We start from the raw sequence: 16139 nt of genomic DNA, 5'->3' as shown, positions 1-16139 counted from the left end.
TTAAATGCATTCAGTTGTACAACTGACGAGGTATCCCCATTCCTTTCCCTCCTCTCGCTCACCCTGCCCAGTTTATGCTCTGAGGTGGTGCAGGAGTCCATGAAGGTCTGGGAGATGACCGTTAGCACGGCGTCCACGTGGTCCGAGGGCTGGACGTCAAAGATAAACTGGGGGTTCTTTACAATGTTGATCCAGAACCTCAGGGGCAAACTGGACGGAGGGAATGAGGGAGGGAAAGGGACTTACATGTATGGATAAGAACTGTTATGTTCATATGTGACATATATCATCCAACCACATTATAACGTAAACACACATACACGTATGCAAGGACACAGACGTGGATGGTCTCAGGAGTCTGTGTGTGCGTGAGTGTGTACCTGTTGGTCTTCTAGATGTGGAAGGAATCAGGATGTGTGCGTGCATGTATCCATGTACATGCGTGTGTTTGTCTGCGTGTTTGCTTGTACACACTCGTGAGTGTGTGTGTGCTTCTGCCTAGGTGTGTATGTATGTACCTGTTGGTCTTCCAGATGTGGATGGTCTCAGGGTCGGTGATGGCGTGGTGCTGCGCCTGATCGTCCAGCAGGTCAAAGAAGTACTTGACGGCCAGCGGAACGGGACGACTGGTGGACAGGATCACCGTGAACAGGTCGTCCACAAACTTCTGCAGAGTGCCCTGTGGAGGGAGGGAGAAGGTTAGGGCTTTTGCTCAGTTTTGAAAGTCAATGTGGGAGTGTATATGTGTAGTAATAACTCATTTGAATTTGAGGGGTGATTATGTTTGTCCTGTTACACACTTGTGGAAATATGTTCCCCAACTCCCCGAGACACCCGGAGGGAGTGGGGTCACAGCCAGGGTCACCATTGTCCAGCGCCTCTGGAGAAATTGGGTGCAAGTGCCTTGCTCAGGGCACAGCTACAGATGTTTCACCTTGTCGGCTCTGGGATTCAAACCAGTGAACTATCAGTTACTGTCCCAAAGGTCTAACCTCCAGGCTACATGCCGTGTGTGTGTGTCTACAGTATCTACCTGCCAGGCGTGTGTGTGTGTCTACAGTATCTACCTGCCAGGCGTGTGTGTGTGTCTACAGTATCTACCTGCCGTGTGTGTGTGTGTGTCTACAGTATCTACCTGCCGTGTGTGTGTGTGTGTCTACAGTATCTACCTGCCGTGTGTGTGTGTGTGTCTACAGTATCTACCTGCCGTGTGTGTGTGTGTGTCTACAGTATCTACCTGCCGTGTGTGTGTGTGTCTACAGTATCTACCTGCCGTGTGTGTGTGTGTCTACAGTATCTACCTGCCGTGTGTGTGTGTGTCTACAGTATCTACCTGCCGTTTGTGTGTGTGTCTACAGTATCTACCTGCCGTGTGTGTGTGTGTCTACAGTATCTACCTGCCGTGTGTGTGTGTGTGTCTACAGTATCTACCTGCCGTGTGTGTGTGTGTGTCTACAGTATCTACCTGCCGTGTGTGTGTGTGTCTACAGTATCTACCTGCCGTGTGTGTGTGTGTGTCTACAGTATCTACCTGCCGTGTGTGTGTGTGTCTACAGTATCTACCTGCCGTGTGTGTGTGTGTACAGTGTGTGTGTGTGTGTCTACAGTATCTACCTGCCGTCTACGGTGTGTGTGTGTGTCTACAGTATCTACCTGCCTGCCGGTATGTGTGTGTGTGTGTCTACAGTATCTACCTGCCGTGTGTGTGTGTGTCTACAGTATCTACCTGCCGTGTGTGTGTGTGTCTACAGTATCTACCTGCCGTGTGTGTGTGTCTACAGTATCTACCTGCCGTGTGTCTACAGTATCTACCTGCCGTGTGTGTGTGTCTACAGTATCTACCTGCCGTGTGTCTACGGTATCTGCCAGGCGTGTGTGTGGGTGATATGTGAGTGCGCGTACATGCAATGTGTGTGTCTGTGTGGGTCCAGTATCTACCTTCATGGAGAGCAGACGTGTGAGGTAGATCTCTGGTATTGCCTTGGCCCTCTCCCTCACGCTGCCGCGGCGATGCTTGGGTAGCTCAGGCTCTTCGCCGGCCTTGACCAGGTGCCACAGCCTCACCCCGCCCTCGTCTGCATCCTCCAGCATGGGCGTCTCTGAACGGGGGAGGAGGACAGAAGAAAGGAGAAGGGTTGAGAAAGAGAGTTAGCAAGAAAGGGCCATTTAAAATGTTACATTATTTTACAAAAGTTAACATTTGAGTCAATGTTTCAGCCGGGTGGCTTTTCTCAAGATGAGATGCATCCAAACTTATTCTACAGAAACAAGACATTTCCCAGAGAGAGTGGAAATAAAATGCAAGTGCAACTCACTTTCACCTGCCACGTAGTCGTGGTTGTCGTGATGGATGTGTTTGCTGTGGCGCGGGACCAAAGCCACTGTCGCGCCATCTGCAACCTGAAACACAACCACAACATTGTTAGACATCTCTCATGAATATGATATAGATGCACTATGAAGGCTTTGTGAATGCTTATGAAGGGTTAATGAAGTGTAATACCATTAATAAAGGCTTAGAAACATGAATTTGACAAAATCTTAAGACCACTACGAATGCTTAATGAATGCTTTACGGAGTGTTATAAACTCTTTATAAAGCTTTATGACTGTTTGATATGGGTGCAGACCTTGTAGTGTTGGAGTGTGTTGAGGCGTTTCCAATTGCCCTGGACAATAGACGTCAGGTCTTCATCAGACAGGATCAGATGACCTGCTACACCAGACCTCCACTCTGAAACACACACAGCATGTTAGACAGGACTATACACAGAATGAAACACACACAGCATGTTAGACAGGACTATACAAAGAATGAAACACACACAGTATGTAGACAGGCCTATACACAGAATGAAAACACACACAGTATGTAGACAGGCCTATAGACAGAATGAAACACACACAGTATGTAGACAGGCCTATACACAGAATGTAAACACACACAGTATGTAAACAGGCCTATACACAGAATGAAAACACACACAGTATGTAGACAGGCCTATAGACAGAATGAAAACACACACAGTATGTAGACAGGCCTATACACAGAATGAAAACACACACAGTATGTAGACAGGCCTATAGACAGAATGAAAACACACACAGTATGTAGACAGGCCTATAGACAGAATGAAAACACACACAGTATGTAGACAGGCCTATAGACAGAATGAAACACACACAGTATGTAGACAGGCCTATACACAGAATGTAGACAAGCCTATACACAGAATGTAGACAAGCCTATACACAGAATGAAAATGCACACAGTATGTAGACAGGCCTATAGACAGAATGAAAATACACACAGTATGTAGACAGGCCTATAGACAGAATGAAAACACACACAGTATGTAGACAGGCCTATAGACAGAATGAAAACACACACAGTATGTAGACAGGCCTATAGACAGAATGAAAACACACACAGTATGTAGACAGGCCTATAGACATAATGTAGACAAGCCTATACACAGATTGTAGACTGGCCTATACACAGAATGAAAACACACACAGTATGTAGACAGACCTATACACAGAATGAAAACACACACAGTATGTAGACAGGCCTATAGACAGAATGAAAACACACACAGTATGTAGACAGGCCTATACACAGATTGTAGACTGGCCTATACACAGAATGAAACACACACAGTATGTAGACAGGCCTATACACAGAATGAAAACACACACAGTATGTAGACAGGCCTATACACAGAATGAAAACACACACAGTATGTAGACAGGCCTATACACAGAATGAAAACACACACAGTATGTAGACAGGCCTATAGACAGAATGAAAACACACACAGTATGTAGACAGGCCTATAGACAGAATGAAAACACACACAGTATGTAGACAGGCCTATACACAGAATGAAAACACACACAGTATGTAGACAGGCCTATAGACAGAATGAAAACACACACAGTATGTAGACAGGCCTATACACAGAATGAAAACACACACACAGTATGTAGACTGGCCTATACACAGAATGAAAACACACACAGTATGTAGACAGGCCTATACACAGAATGAAAACACACACAGTATGTAGACAGGCCTATACCCATAATGAAAAAATAACACTATTATAATACACTATACATCACTTTAGTCTCAGTCACAACCAAATAACATTCATCAGATCCAGTGAGTGAGTGAGGAGACGAAAGGTATGCGTGAAAGTGTGTGTGAGTGTCTGTATGCACATCTTCCCAGTGGTGGGACCAAGTTACTATTATTCAAGTCACAAGGTTCACAAGGTTCGAGTCTCAAGTCGAGTCCCAAGTCGAACGGGTCAAGACGGGAGTCAAACCCAAGTCTCGTATTCTAACAGCAAGTCAAACCCAAGTCTCGTATTCTAACAGCAAGTCAAACCCAAGTCTCGGATTCTAACAGCAAGTCAAACCCAAGTCTCGGATTCTAACAGCAAGTCAAACCCAAGTCTCGTATTCTAACAGCAAGTCAAACCCAAGTCTCGTATTCTAACAGCAAGTCAAACCCAAGTCCCGTATTCTAACAGCAAGTCAAACCCAAGTCCCGTATTCTAACAGCAAGTCAAACCCAAGTCTCGTATTCTAACAGCAAGTCAAACCCAAGTCTCGTATTCTAACAGCAAGTCAAACCCAAGTCTCGTATTCTAACAGCAAGTCAAACCCAAGTCCCGTATTCTAACAGCAAGTCAAACCCAAGTCTCGTATTCTAACAGCAAGTCAAACCCAAGTCTCGTATTCTAACAGCAAGTCAAACCCAAGTCTCGTATTCTTACAGCAAGTCAAACCCAAGTCTCGGATTCTAACAGCAAGTCAAACCCAAGTCTCGGATTCTAACAGCAAGTCAAACCCAAGTCTCGGATTCTAACAGCAAGTCAAACCCAAGTCTTGTATTCTTACAGCAAGTCAAACCCAAGTCTCGGATTCTAACAGCAAGTCAAACCCAAGTCTCGTATTCTAACAGCAAGTCAAACCCAAGTCTCGTATTCTAACAGCAAGTCCAGCACGTTTTCAGACAGCCCTTTACATTATTTTGTCTTCTCTAATTGTAAAATATGAACCTTGTAACTGATGGCAAGGCAGGTTTATTTACAGGTCTTGATCCAATGGTGAATGCGCCATATCATACCAAATATACACGGGAAATAGCCCAAAAGAAATATCCTTGGTATCAGGCTCATTAACCGGTCCTATCTGAACAGACACAGGTAGTGGGCAAGACTGGTCCCCTTGTGAAACCACATGGAATCTGTCTAACAGGAGCTCAAACAGGTAGGCCTGCATAATAACATTATTATTATAATATTATAAACACTAGGCCCCCAGGATCATAGGATTACGCAACTGGCAAATACAACCAATAAACAGGTTCTACAATGTAAAAGGCAATTTCCACATTGATACAGTCAGCTAAATCAGACAATTATTTTTAATGATATTTCTTTCAGCAAGCATAATTTTCTCTTATTCTGACTCCAAAGATATCTACTATGTGTACTGAGGCCCGTGCGCTCCTATTACACACAACCAAACTGACAGAGACACACGGAACTCCGACAGAAGACTGGAAATATCAACAAATGAAACCATATATTTCATTAAATAAACAGAACTTCTACCTCATGAGTCTTGCGAATGTTCATGTGTACTATAAACATCGCGCTCACGGCAGGTAGATACTAAATTAAAATGTCCCAACACGAAACAAACATGTCTACGTGATGCAATAAAAGGCACGGGGATGGAATGATGAAACGCTAGCAATTACTTTAGTATTACATGGAAAATAGATTTACCACACAGGGCTGTGCAAAGCAAAGACAACATTTCAACAAGGGAACAAACTCATGCTCCACTGGTGGGAGTTTGGAGAGCATCTTCCCACAGTAGGCTTATAATTCATTTTATCAAAAAATTCCAAATGCTAGTTTAAGTTAATTCTACATTTCAAGTAATTATTACATACAAAATCACTTCTGCCAGCAGCATACCACCCTGCATACCACTGCTGGCTTGCTTCTGAAGCTAAGCAGGGTTGGTCCTGGTCAGTTCCTGGATGGAAGACCAGATGCTGCTGGAAGTGGTGTTGGAGGGTCAGTAAGAGGCACTCTTTCCTCTGGTCTAAAAAAATATCCCAATGCCCCAGGCCAGTGATTGGGGACACTGCCCCAGGCCAGTGATTGGGGACACTGCCCCAGGCCAGTGATTGGGGACACTGCCCTGTGTAGGGTGCTGTCTTTCTGACGGGTGTCCTGACTCTCTGTGGTCATTAAAGATCCCATGGCACTTATCATAAGAGTAGGGGTGTTAAACAGGTGTCCTGACTCTCTGCGGTCATTAAAGATCCCATGCCACTTATCATAAGAGTAGGGGTGTTAAACAGGTGTCCTGACTCTCTGCGGTCATTAAAGATCCCATGGCCCTTATCATAAGAGTAGGGGTGTTACCCCCGGTGTCCTGGCTAAATTCCCAATCTGGCCCTCAAACCATCACAGTCACCTAATAATCCCCAGTTTACAATTGGCTCATTCATCCCCCTCCTCTCCCCTGTAACTATTCCCCAGGTCGTTGCTGCAAATGAGAACGTGTTCTCAGTCAATTTAGCTGGTGAAATAACAAATAAATAAAATTTAAGGCCTATGCGAGTAATTGTTGCCCCATTGCTGGTGAGCTTGCAAAGTAAACAGTTAATATTATTGATCGCCAAACAATGTTTGGAGCTGCAAATGTATTTATTATGGCAATCCTCTCTCCCTACAATTTGACGTTTGAGCTTTACCCGATCCAATAGCTGTACAGCAAATCAGCAATCTGTTTGCTAGCTCACCCGACCTGTGTTGAGTTTGCTGGTCCAATCAGAGTACTGAATGTGCGTTTCACTAACCTATCTGTTGCAACTTGCATGTTTTTTGTGTGTGTTTTTTTTTACAAGGGCATTGCTGTGGCTCCAATCTCTGGCTGTGTGTAGAGTAATCCATGTAGACTCTGTGCCACAAAATGAGTGACAAAACATTACAAAACCTGGTCAGATAATTTCAAGTCATCAGTCTCAAGTCAAAGTTGAGTACAGGGTCTTGAGGCTTCAAGTCCAAGTCGAGTCATCAAATTTGAATCCACAAATTTGAGTCCAAGTCATCTGACTCGAGTCCACAACTCTGCATCTTCCTGTGTGTATGTGTGTTCCTCACCCAGGTCCAGAGAATCTGTGTGTGTGTTCCTCACCCAAGTCCAGAGAGTCTGTGTGTGTGTGTTCCTCACCCAGGTCCAGAGAGTCTGTATGTGTGTGTGTTCCTCACCCAGGCCCAGAGAGTCTGTGTGTGTGTTCCTCACCCAGGTCCAGAGAGTCTGTGTGTGTGTGTGTTCCTCACCCAGGCCCAGAGAGTCTGTGTGTGTGTTCCTCACCCAGGCCCAGAGAGTCTGTGTGTGTGTGTGTGTTCCTCACCCAGGTCCAGAGAGTCTGTGTGTGGCCGGTGCGAGAAGGAGGTGCCCTTGTAGACCTGGTCCAGGAGTTTCTCCTTCACCTGGGTGATGGTGTCTATGTCCAGCACCTTGGAGGGAAGTGGCTGGGTCTCATTCACCCCCCCGCCCTGCATTAACACGTTCAGGGTCTGGGGGGGGGGGGCTTTCAATCACTCACAAAACACACTTTCCTGGATGGTCGTTAGATCTATTTATCTCTGGTTTTTCACCGAAGAAAAAAAAGGGAGTTTGTGTGTGTGGTTAAACTGAGTCCCTCTTGTGAACCAACACTGGCCTTTTCCCCCCTAACTTGCACTGACTTCACTGATAACTACTTTAGGAATTGAGGAAAAATGTACTTACAATAAAATGTACTTACAATAACTGTACATACAATAACTGAGATATGTGGTTGTCTCACCTAGCTATCTGAAGATGATTAACTAACTAAGTCGCTCTGGACAGGAGCGTCTGCTAAATAACTAACATGTAAAAAGAAATGTGTATGAGTGTTGTGTCTGAACGCTTGAATGTGTGTGTGTGTGTGTGTGTGTGTGTGTGTGTACACGTCTGAATGTGTGTGTTTGTCTTTGTGTGTCCGCATGAGTGTGTGTCAATGTCTGAGTGTGTGTATTCTCACCAGGGTCTTGTACTCTACATCCTCTCGGAGGAGACGGTTGTCATTGAGTGTGTATTTGGCCTTGCCAGTCACCGCGTCCACCGGCCCCTTGTCCACCTGGTGCTTGATAGCCCTGAACAACATGTAGAGAGACTCACCTGCAGAGTCCTGGAGAGAGGGGGAGACAACAACAGTTAGCATCATGCTAGCGAAACAGGTAAACAATTAGCATCGTGCTAACAAATCAGGTAAACAGTCAGCATAATGCTAACAAATCAGGTAAACAGCCAGCATAATGCTAACAAATCAAGTAAACAGCCAGCAAAATGCTAACAAATCAAGTAAACAGCCAGCATAATGCTAACAAATCAAGTAAACAGCCAGCATAATGCTAACAAATCAAGTAAACAGCCAGCATAATGCTAACAAATCAGGTAAACAGCCAGCATAATACTAACAAATCAGGTAAACAGCCAGCAAAATGTTAACAAATCAAGTAAACAGCCAGCAAAATGCTAACAAATCAAGTAAACAGTCAGCATAAAATGCTAACAAATCAGGTAAACAGCCAGCATCATGCTAACAAATCAGGTAAACAGCCAGTAAAATGCTAACAAATCAAGTAAACAGTCAGCATAATGCTAACAAATCAAGTAAACAGTCAGCATAATGCTAACAAATCAGGTAAACAGCCAGTAAAATGCTAACAAATCAAGTAAACAGTCAGCATAATGCTAACAAATCAGGTAAACAGTCAGCATAATACTAACAAATCAGGTAAACAGCCAGCATAATGCTAACAAATCAAGTAAACAGCCAGCATAATACTAACAAATCAGGTAAACAGCCAGCAAAATGTTAACAAATCAAGTAAACAGCCAGCATAATGCTAACAAATCAAGTAAACAGCCAGCATAATGCTAACAAATCAAGTAAACAGCCAGCAAAATGCTAACAAATCAAGTAAACAGCCAGCATAATGCTAACAAATCAAGTAAACAGCCAGCATAATGCTAACAAATCAAGTAAACAGCCAGCATAATGCTAACAAATCAAGTAAACAGCCAGCATAATGCTAACAAATCAGGTAAACAGTCAGCATAATACGAACAAATGTATGTAAACAGTTAGCATCATGATAACCAATCCGGCAAACAATTAGCATCATGCTAACAATCATTGTCCTGGGAAAGACGAGGAGACATGACATTTACCAACATGCTGAAAATGTATTCCTCCATTTCGCTTGCTAATAAATGCTAATGCTAGCAGCCATTTGACCCAGGTAAGATATAGATATCCAAGTCTGCTTAAAACTGGCATGGATAACATATCCAAGATTCACAACCCTGGAATAAAGCCTAGGGCTAGTCGGAATTCTTTGAAAGTGCATCCTTCCTTCCTTGAAGTCATTACTGATTAGAAATGACTGAACAGCTGAAAGCAATGTGGTGGCGTCCTTTTATTTCTGTCCAATTGTGGCTAAACAGTGATTATTTCAAGGATGTACTCAGTCCTGACACGACTCATGTGGAACACAGCGAGAGAGAGCTGTGACATACTGCTCTGGATAAGAATACTGCAAATGCAATATTCGCGCAGAAAGGGGTTGAGCTTTGATTGGTTCTCTTACATGCTTTTCTCTTTCCTTAGAGGTTTGGACCTCACTTTGTTTGGATTTGAAAATCCAACCGTTGTATTAGAAGGAGTGCGGTGCCCCCAGGGTCTGTTTGTGGTTGTACATGTGGGTGTTGGAGTGAGAAATACACAGTAAAAATCAGTTTAAAAAAAGAACAGCCCTTTTCATTATTAACCAACACTTCGTGCCATCAACATCAAGGAACCTTTCCAGACCCTGAAGTCAGGAAGATTGGTGTCAGCCAGACTAATCATTTCCTCCTCTGTGGACCGACTCACCCTGAGGAAAGCATAGAGGCTGATGGACATCCAGTTGGTCAGCAGCTTCTCCACCACTGTCTCCGTTCTGTAAAGCAAAAAAATCACTTACACATACTCTCTTCTCCGACACAACACCCCCCCCCCCCCCACACACACACACACACACACACTCTGACCGACACCCCCCCAAATCTCTTCCTATCTTACCTCCGCAGCATGAGTTTAGGGTTCTTGACCACGTACTGCTCCACCAGGTCATTGAGCAGGGTCTTGAGGATGTCTGTGAAGTACTCCAGTTTCCCATGCAGCGCCACAGTCAGGAGAGAGGCCACGTAGGCCCGGTCTCTTGGTGAGAACGTCCGCTGGCTCTCTAGAGTATGGATGAACTGGTAGCGAGGTGGAAGAAGAACGACAGAGTGAGAAAAAAATGCAACGGCTAAATATCTCTCCTATTATATTTCAACCAGGGGAGGCTGGTGTAGTGAAGAGGATGGTTCCCCTCTGTAATTTCAGTAACAAACAAAAAATGTGTTTAGGAATCCCCCTTGTTATAAAATTACACCTGTGTCTGTTACAGGCTACCGCTACACAGTTTCAAAACCATAGAAATATAATCCATAGAATGGGCTTGGAACCTCTAATCCTGGTAATTTGACTGGTAAACTCATGGGTGCATTCACAATGGTTGACTGGTATAGTGATGAGATCTGATGCTAGATTGCTATGGTACAATATGATGCTAACAAATGTGGCTCATGCAATGCAATGTATTTTTTGTAGTGTCGGTTGAGTTGACTCAACAAATCACAGCACAGATTGACGGATACGTTTCCTGCTTTTACTTCCTGCTTTGCTCCTATGGGTACACCAGTCCACGCATTTTGCCATCATTGACTTGGGAGGCCTTTTCTATGGATTCTATTTTTATGGTTCGAACCCTCCCGGGCGGTGCAGCGGTCTAAGGCCTGCATCTATCTCAGTGCAAGAGGCGTCACTACAGTCCCTGGTTCGATTACAGGCTGGATCACATCCGGCCGTGATTGGGAGTCCCATAAGGCAGCGCACAATTGGCCCAGCATCGTCCGTGTTTGGCCGGGCTAGGCTCTCATTGTAAATAAGAATTTGTTCTTAACTGACTTGCCTAGTTAAATAAAGGCTCAATTGAAAAAAATACACGTTTAATTTTGCCAGGTGAGGTCAGCTACCAATATTCTTCAATGCATTCATGCCTGCTTTCCTTCAAAAACACTTGTCTAAAACCAACTATCAAGAGTCCAATAACATAGTAAGAATCGGTCCAGTTCTTTCACCAATCATCATCACTGTCCCCCTACCTTGGTGAGGAAGAGTTTGCTGTTGAGCAGGTTAGAGAGCTGCACCAGGCCCTGCTCCACTGTGGCCCGCCGACTCTCCTGTACGTCCAGATCCCTCCGCAGGGGCGATTCGCGGTGGCCCGGGAAGAAGATCCGCTCAGCATAGCGCCGGTAGTCCAGGAAGGGGATGCCCGAGCCCACCAGGTCACTGGACATGTCCATCATCTCCGTCATCAGGTCTAGAGGAGCAGGGTGAGGGAGTTCAAAGGTTAAGGGGGTGTAACTTTATATCTTTTTATTAACCCCCCTATTTGGAGGACACATATCTTGTTTTTTTTTTACAGCTTTTGTGCTACATTTGACATGTACATTAATGCTGTCATTCTGCCCCTGAACAAGGCCATTAACCCACGTTTCCTTGGTCAGTCATTGAAAATAACATTGTTCTTAACTGACTTGCCTAGTTAAATAAAGGTAAAATAAAAAATAAAATAATAAAATCCCAACCCTCAGCCACTCCCACCTATCACCATAGACCACCCTCATTTGGTTTCCATGTGCCATGTATTTTCAATTGTGATGTTTTACATACACGTTGAACCTTTCTAATAGTATAGAATCCACAGATTGTGAGCTAAAGATGAAAAATGTTCCTACGACTATTATTATATTATTTATTGACTGACTTTGGCTTACCAAAATCGACCAACACTGCTATCTGTAAGGTTAATTTGAAGTGAATGTGGTGATTTATTTGAACCATTCCTTAAATATATATATAATATATATATATATATATATATATATATATATATATATAATATATATATATTTAAATTGAAGCACTAACTGTTGAATCAAGTGTTGTTTTTTGTACCAGTTCATAAACCATGAGCCATGGAATCGGTACATCGAAAATCCCTTCCCATTTATTTTGCAACCTGTATGGTGCAGCTGTCAACATTTTTGTCCTCAAATGAAACGGGTAAATTTTTCTATTTATGCCAGTTCCTTTCAGCTAGTTTGTATCTTTAATATATGGCAGATAAACAAGTTCTCTACCTTCTTCCTTTTCCACTTGCCTCCTCCATTTTTGTGGTAACGCTGCAATCATTTGGTTGTAAGTTTGGATTGAGCAGACATTCTCATATATTTTCCATAGCTGCACATGTGACATAACTCCTCCCATTATAATCATAATATAATTAAATACATATAATCTAATTGAAGATTTCTTTCCATAAAGAATGTATTTTTATTAATCAGTATATTTGAGTTTGACCATAACATTTGTTGTAATATTTGTTCAATCTTTTCTGGAGGATAAAACTGAAATTGTAACCAGCTTTGTATGGTTTGTTTAAGAAAGGGCGATACTTTCAACAAAATGTCATTTTCAATTAGTCCGAAATGAGAAGTTGTAACCTGTATAAAAGCAAAAATGCAATTTTTGAACAAAGGATGAGCCTTTCTTAATAATCTACTGGAGAACTATTTGTGGTTTTAGTATAACTTATGTATGAGTGAAGCTATTAGTGAGGGTTTAAAGCTTTAATATTTAATCATTTTAGTCCCCCAAACTCATTCATTATATAAATAGGCATGTTTAATTCTGTCTGGCTTAGCATTCCAAATAAAATGTTGATGTTTTTTTTTGCTCATATGATTTAAAAAACAAGTTGTCTGGAGTAGGCAGTGCCATTAGTAAGTAAGTAAACTGTGATAGGACCAAAGAGTTAATCAATGTGATTTTTCCATAAATAGACAAGTATTTATCTATTTAGAATAGAATATAATCTTATCTATTTTTGCAAAAAATCTTTTGAAATTGATTGTGGTAAGTTAATTTATATATTTTTGAGATGTGAATACCAAGTTTGTCTAACTTCACCATCCACCCATTTTTATTGGTAAACTACAAGGTAGTGTAAACACTGTGTCTTTTAACGATTTAATACGTAATATGGTACACTTGTCATAATTAGGTTTTAGTCCAGAGAGGCTAGAAAAGTTATCAAGATCTTCAATGAGACTGTGCAGGGATCCAGAATGAGGACTTAATAAAAAACTGGAGTCATCGGCATACATTAACACTTTAGTTTTATCCCCAGGATTTCTAACCCCTTGATGTTCTTGTTGGATCTAATTTTAATAGCCAGCATTCTTAATGGCCATAATAAATAGATATGGCGACAACGGACAGCCTTGTTTTACTCCACTTAAAGGCTCAATACTTTCTGAGAAGTAACAATTATTTACTATTTTACATCTGGGGTTGCTGTACATAACTTAAACCACTGTTTAAGAGATTTACCAAAATTAAAGTAATCCAGGCATTTATATATAAATTCTAGTTGTACTTTATCAAACGCCTTTTCAAAATCTGCTATGAAGACCAGGCCTGGTATCTTTGATGTTTCATAGTTTTCAATTGTTTCAAATAATTCTCGTATATTATCGACAATATATCGTCCATATAAAAAACCTGTCTGATCAGGATGAACAATATCTGGTAAAACCTTGTTTATTCTATGTGCTATGCATTTCACCAGGATTTTCACATCACAACATTGAAGTGTAAAAGGCCTCCAGTTTTTTTTATGGACTGGATCTTTATACGTACCACCTGAATCCTGTTTTAGTAGTAATGAAATCAGACCTTCTTGTTGAGTACCTGAAAGTCTACCATTGTCATAAGACTGAGTACATAAAAAAAAATCTCTACTGGTATACCATCAAGCCCGGGTGTTGTTCCAGACTGAAAATATTTAATTGCCAAAAAAAGTTCCTCTTCTGTAAGTTGGCTTTCACACAGGTCTTTCTGTAAATGTTACATTTTACATTATCATTATTATTATTATGAAAGAAATCCTCCAGTTAACATCATTCAGTGTAAATGGAGGAGCTTAAAATATTTTGCTTCCTCTTTCAAAATATAATTTGGTGAATCATGGATGACTCCATCATTTGTAACGACTTTCTGTAAATTATTTTTGGTAGCATTTCTATGTTGAAGATTCACCATTTTCCATTCAATTCCCTTTATTTTTGTAATACATTATACTTAATTGTTCTTGAATAAGTACCTCCAAATCTATTTATTTTTCCTCTAACATATTTTGTGCCTCTATAGTTCAGTTTCCATTACCATCTACCTACACTGTTACTTCCTCTATTTCCTTTATTAGTCTAATCTATTTTAACCTAAACCGCTTTTGTTTTAATGATGAGTATTGTATGGCCTCGAAAAGTACATTTAAAAGTGTCCCATACAAGGGGGTGTGACCTTGCTTGGAACATGTGCCAATCAAAAAAGGGCTGACTTTTATTTGTTTTGTTTATTTGGATCCCCGTTAGCTGTTGCAGAAGCAGCAAATCAAATCAAAATGTATTTGTCTCAAACAACAGGTGTTCCCAACAATGCAGAGAGAACAATAATAGAAAGATAACAAGAGGAGGAATAAATACAACAAATAAACAGGAATAGTTACAAGAGCAGCTTCTTCCTGTGGTCCACAATAAACTAAACATGACAAGTTTCAAAGCACTGATACATAAGGAGTCACACAAATTTGAAATACAACAATATACAAACATTATTTATTTTACCTTTATTTACACCGTTTTTTTCTCATTGAGATAATATCTCTTTTCCAAGAGAGACCTGGTCCAATAGCCAAAAAACTTCTCAATAAGCATTACAGATATGTAACTTCAATGTTACGTTAAAATCTCCAACACGGTGCAAAGCTTACAATGAATCAGCCAATCGATGTGCTTTCTGTGCAACAGCCATAGTTGGCCTTGTGCAGCCGTATCAAAGCTCATTGTAGACCTGAATGTAAACATTGTCCACAGATGGCAACTAGCAGTGGACTCTTCCTGTATTTCTTTTCTTTTTTTTAGTGTTAGAGAGTATCTGTGTGTGTCCACACAGTCCCCGCCACTCCAGTGAAAGTCAGTGGAGAAGAGAGGCCCCTTAAGGCTATACAGAACTTTTGGATTTTAAGCTAAAAGGGTCAGCTAAATGAACAGATATATTGTCCAGAAGTTACCTCACTGGACAGAAAGGGGCACCCCCCCCAGAACCATGAGAAACATCCCCCAGGGAGCTTGACTCATGGTTTTTAATGTTGTCAATGCTAATGCAGAGCCAAGTTTCCACACTTTGATCTGGACAATAAAGTTTATTATAGTCCAACTGAACGATGGACTGCTGACATTGAAACTAGATGCTGAGAATTGTGTTATTGCTTCAAAAGCAATGAATGTTGACATTGGGCGAGGAGAGGGGCCAAAATTAAACTTGTTATTGTCAGAAGCCCACTGAGTGGAATTTGAAGACATTTCATACGCACAGGGATTATATGATATCATTTTATTAAAAAAGTTCAAAAACAAAATGGATCCATCCGCGTCAAGGATAAATAAACACACAGGGGGTTCTCAAGCATCTCGCTTTTCATTTTTTCCTAGCTTTTATCAGTGTTCTATTAGGGTTCACAAACTGAAAGGATTGGATATTCTATCAGAGTTCCATCAGGGTTCACACACTAAAAGGATTGGATATTCCTTCAGAGTTCCATCAGGGTTCACAAACTGAAAGGATTGGATATTCCTTCAGAGTTCTATCAGGGTTCACACACTGAAAGGATTGGATATTCCTTCAGAGTTCTATCAGGGTTCACACACTGAAAGGATTGGATATTCCTTCAGAGTTCTATCAGGGTTCACACACTGAAAGGATTGGATATTCCTTCAGAGTTCTATCAGGGTTCACACACTGAAAGGATTGGATATTCCTTCAGAGTTCCATCAGGGTTCACACACTGAAAGGATTG

At 41.7% G+C, this 16139-nt stretch overlaps 1 protein-coding gene across 1 annotated transcript in view; it reads right to left on the bottom strand.

The window, feature by feature from the left end:
* Positions 1 to 16139, bottom strand: part of LOC135541466 (plexin-B1-like) — a 180032-nt gene that overhangs the window by 6370 nt on the left and 157523 nt on the right. The window contains exons 17-26 of the mRNA XM_064967774.1: positions 11320 to 11537; positions 10193 to 10371; positions 10004 to 10070; positions 8108 to 8254; positions 7451 to 7616; positions 2631 to 2734; positions 2316 to 2400; positions 1939 to 2099; positions 519 to 679; positions 63 to 210 (exon numbers count right to left, since the gene is read on the bottom strand). Of these exons, the coding sequence (XP_064823846.1) occupies positions 63 to 210; positions 519 to 679; positions 1939 to 2099; positions 2316 to 2400; positions 2631 to 2734; positions 7451 to 7616; positions 8108 to 8254; positions 10004 to 10070; positions 10193 to 10371; positions 11320 to 11537 (1436 nt within the window). The remainder of the gene's footprint in view (positions 1 to 62; positions 211 to 518; positions 680 to 1938; positions 2100 to 2315; positions 2401 to 2630; positions 2735 to 7450; positions 7617 to 8107; positions 8255 to 10003; positions 10071 to 10192; positions 10372 to 11319; positions 11538 to 16139) is intronic.

This window comes from Oncorhynchus masou, chromosome 6 (genome assembly GCF_036934945.1).
Source record: "Oncorhynchus masou masou isolate Uvic2021 chromosome 6, UVic_Omas_1.1, whole genome shotgun sequence".
NCBI lineage: Eukaryota > Metazoa > Chordata > Actinopteri > Salmoniformes > Salmonidae > Oncorhynchus > Oncorhynchus masou.
This window is presented reverse-complemented; position numbering and strand designations above follow the sequence as displayed.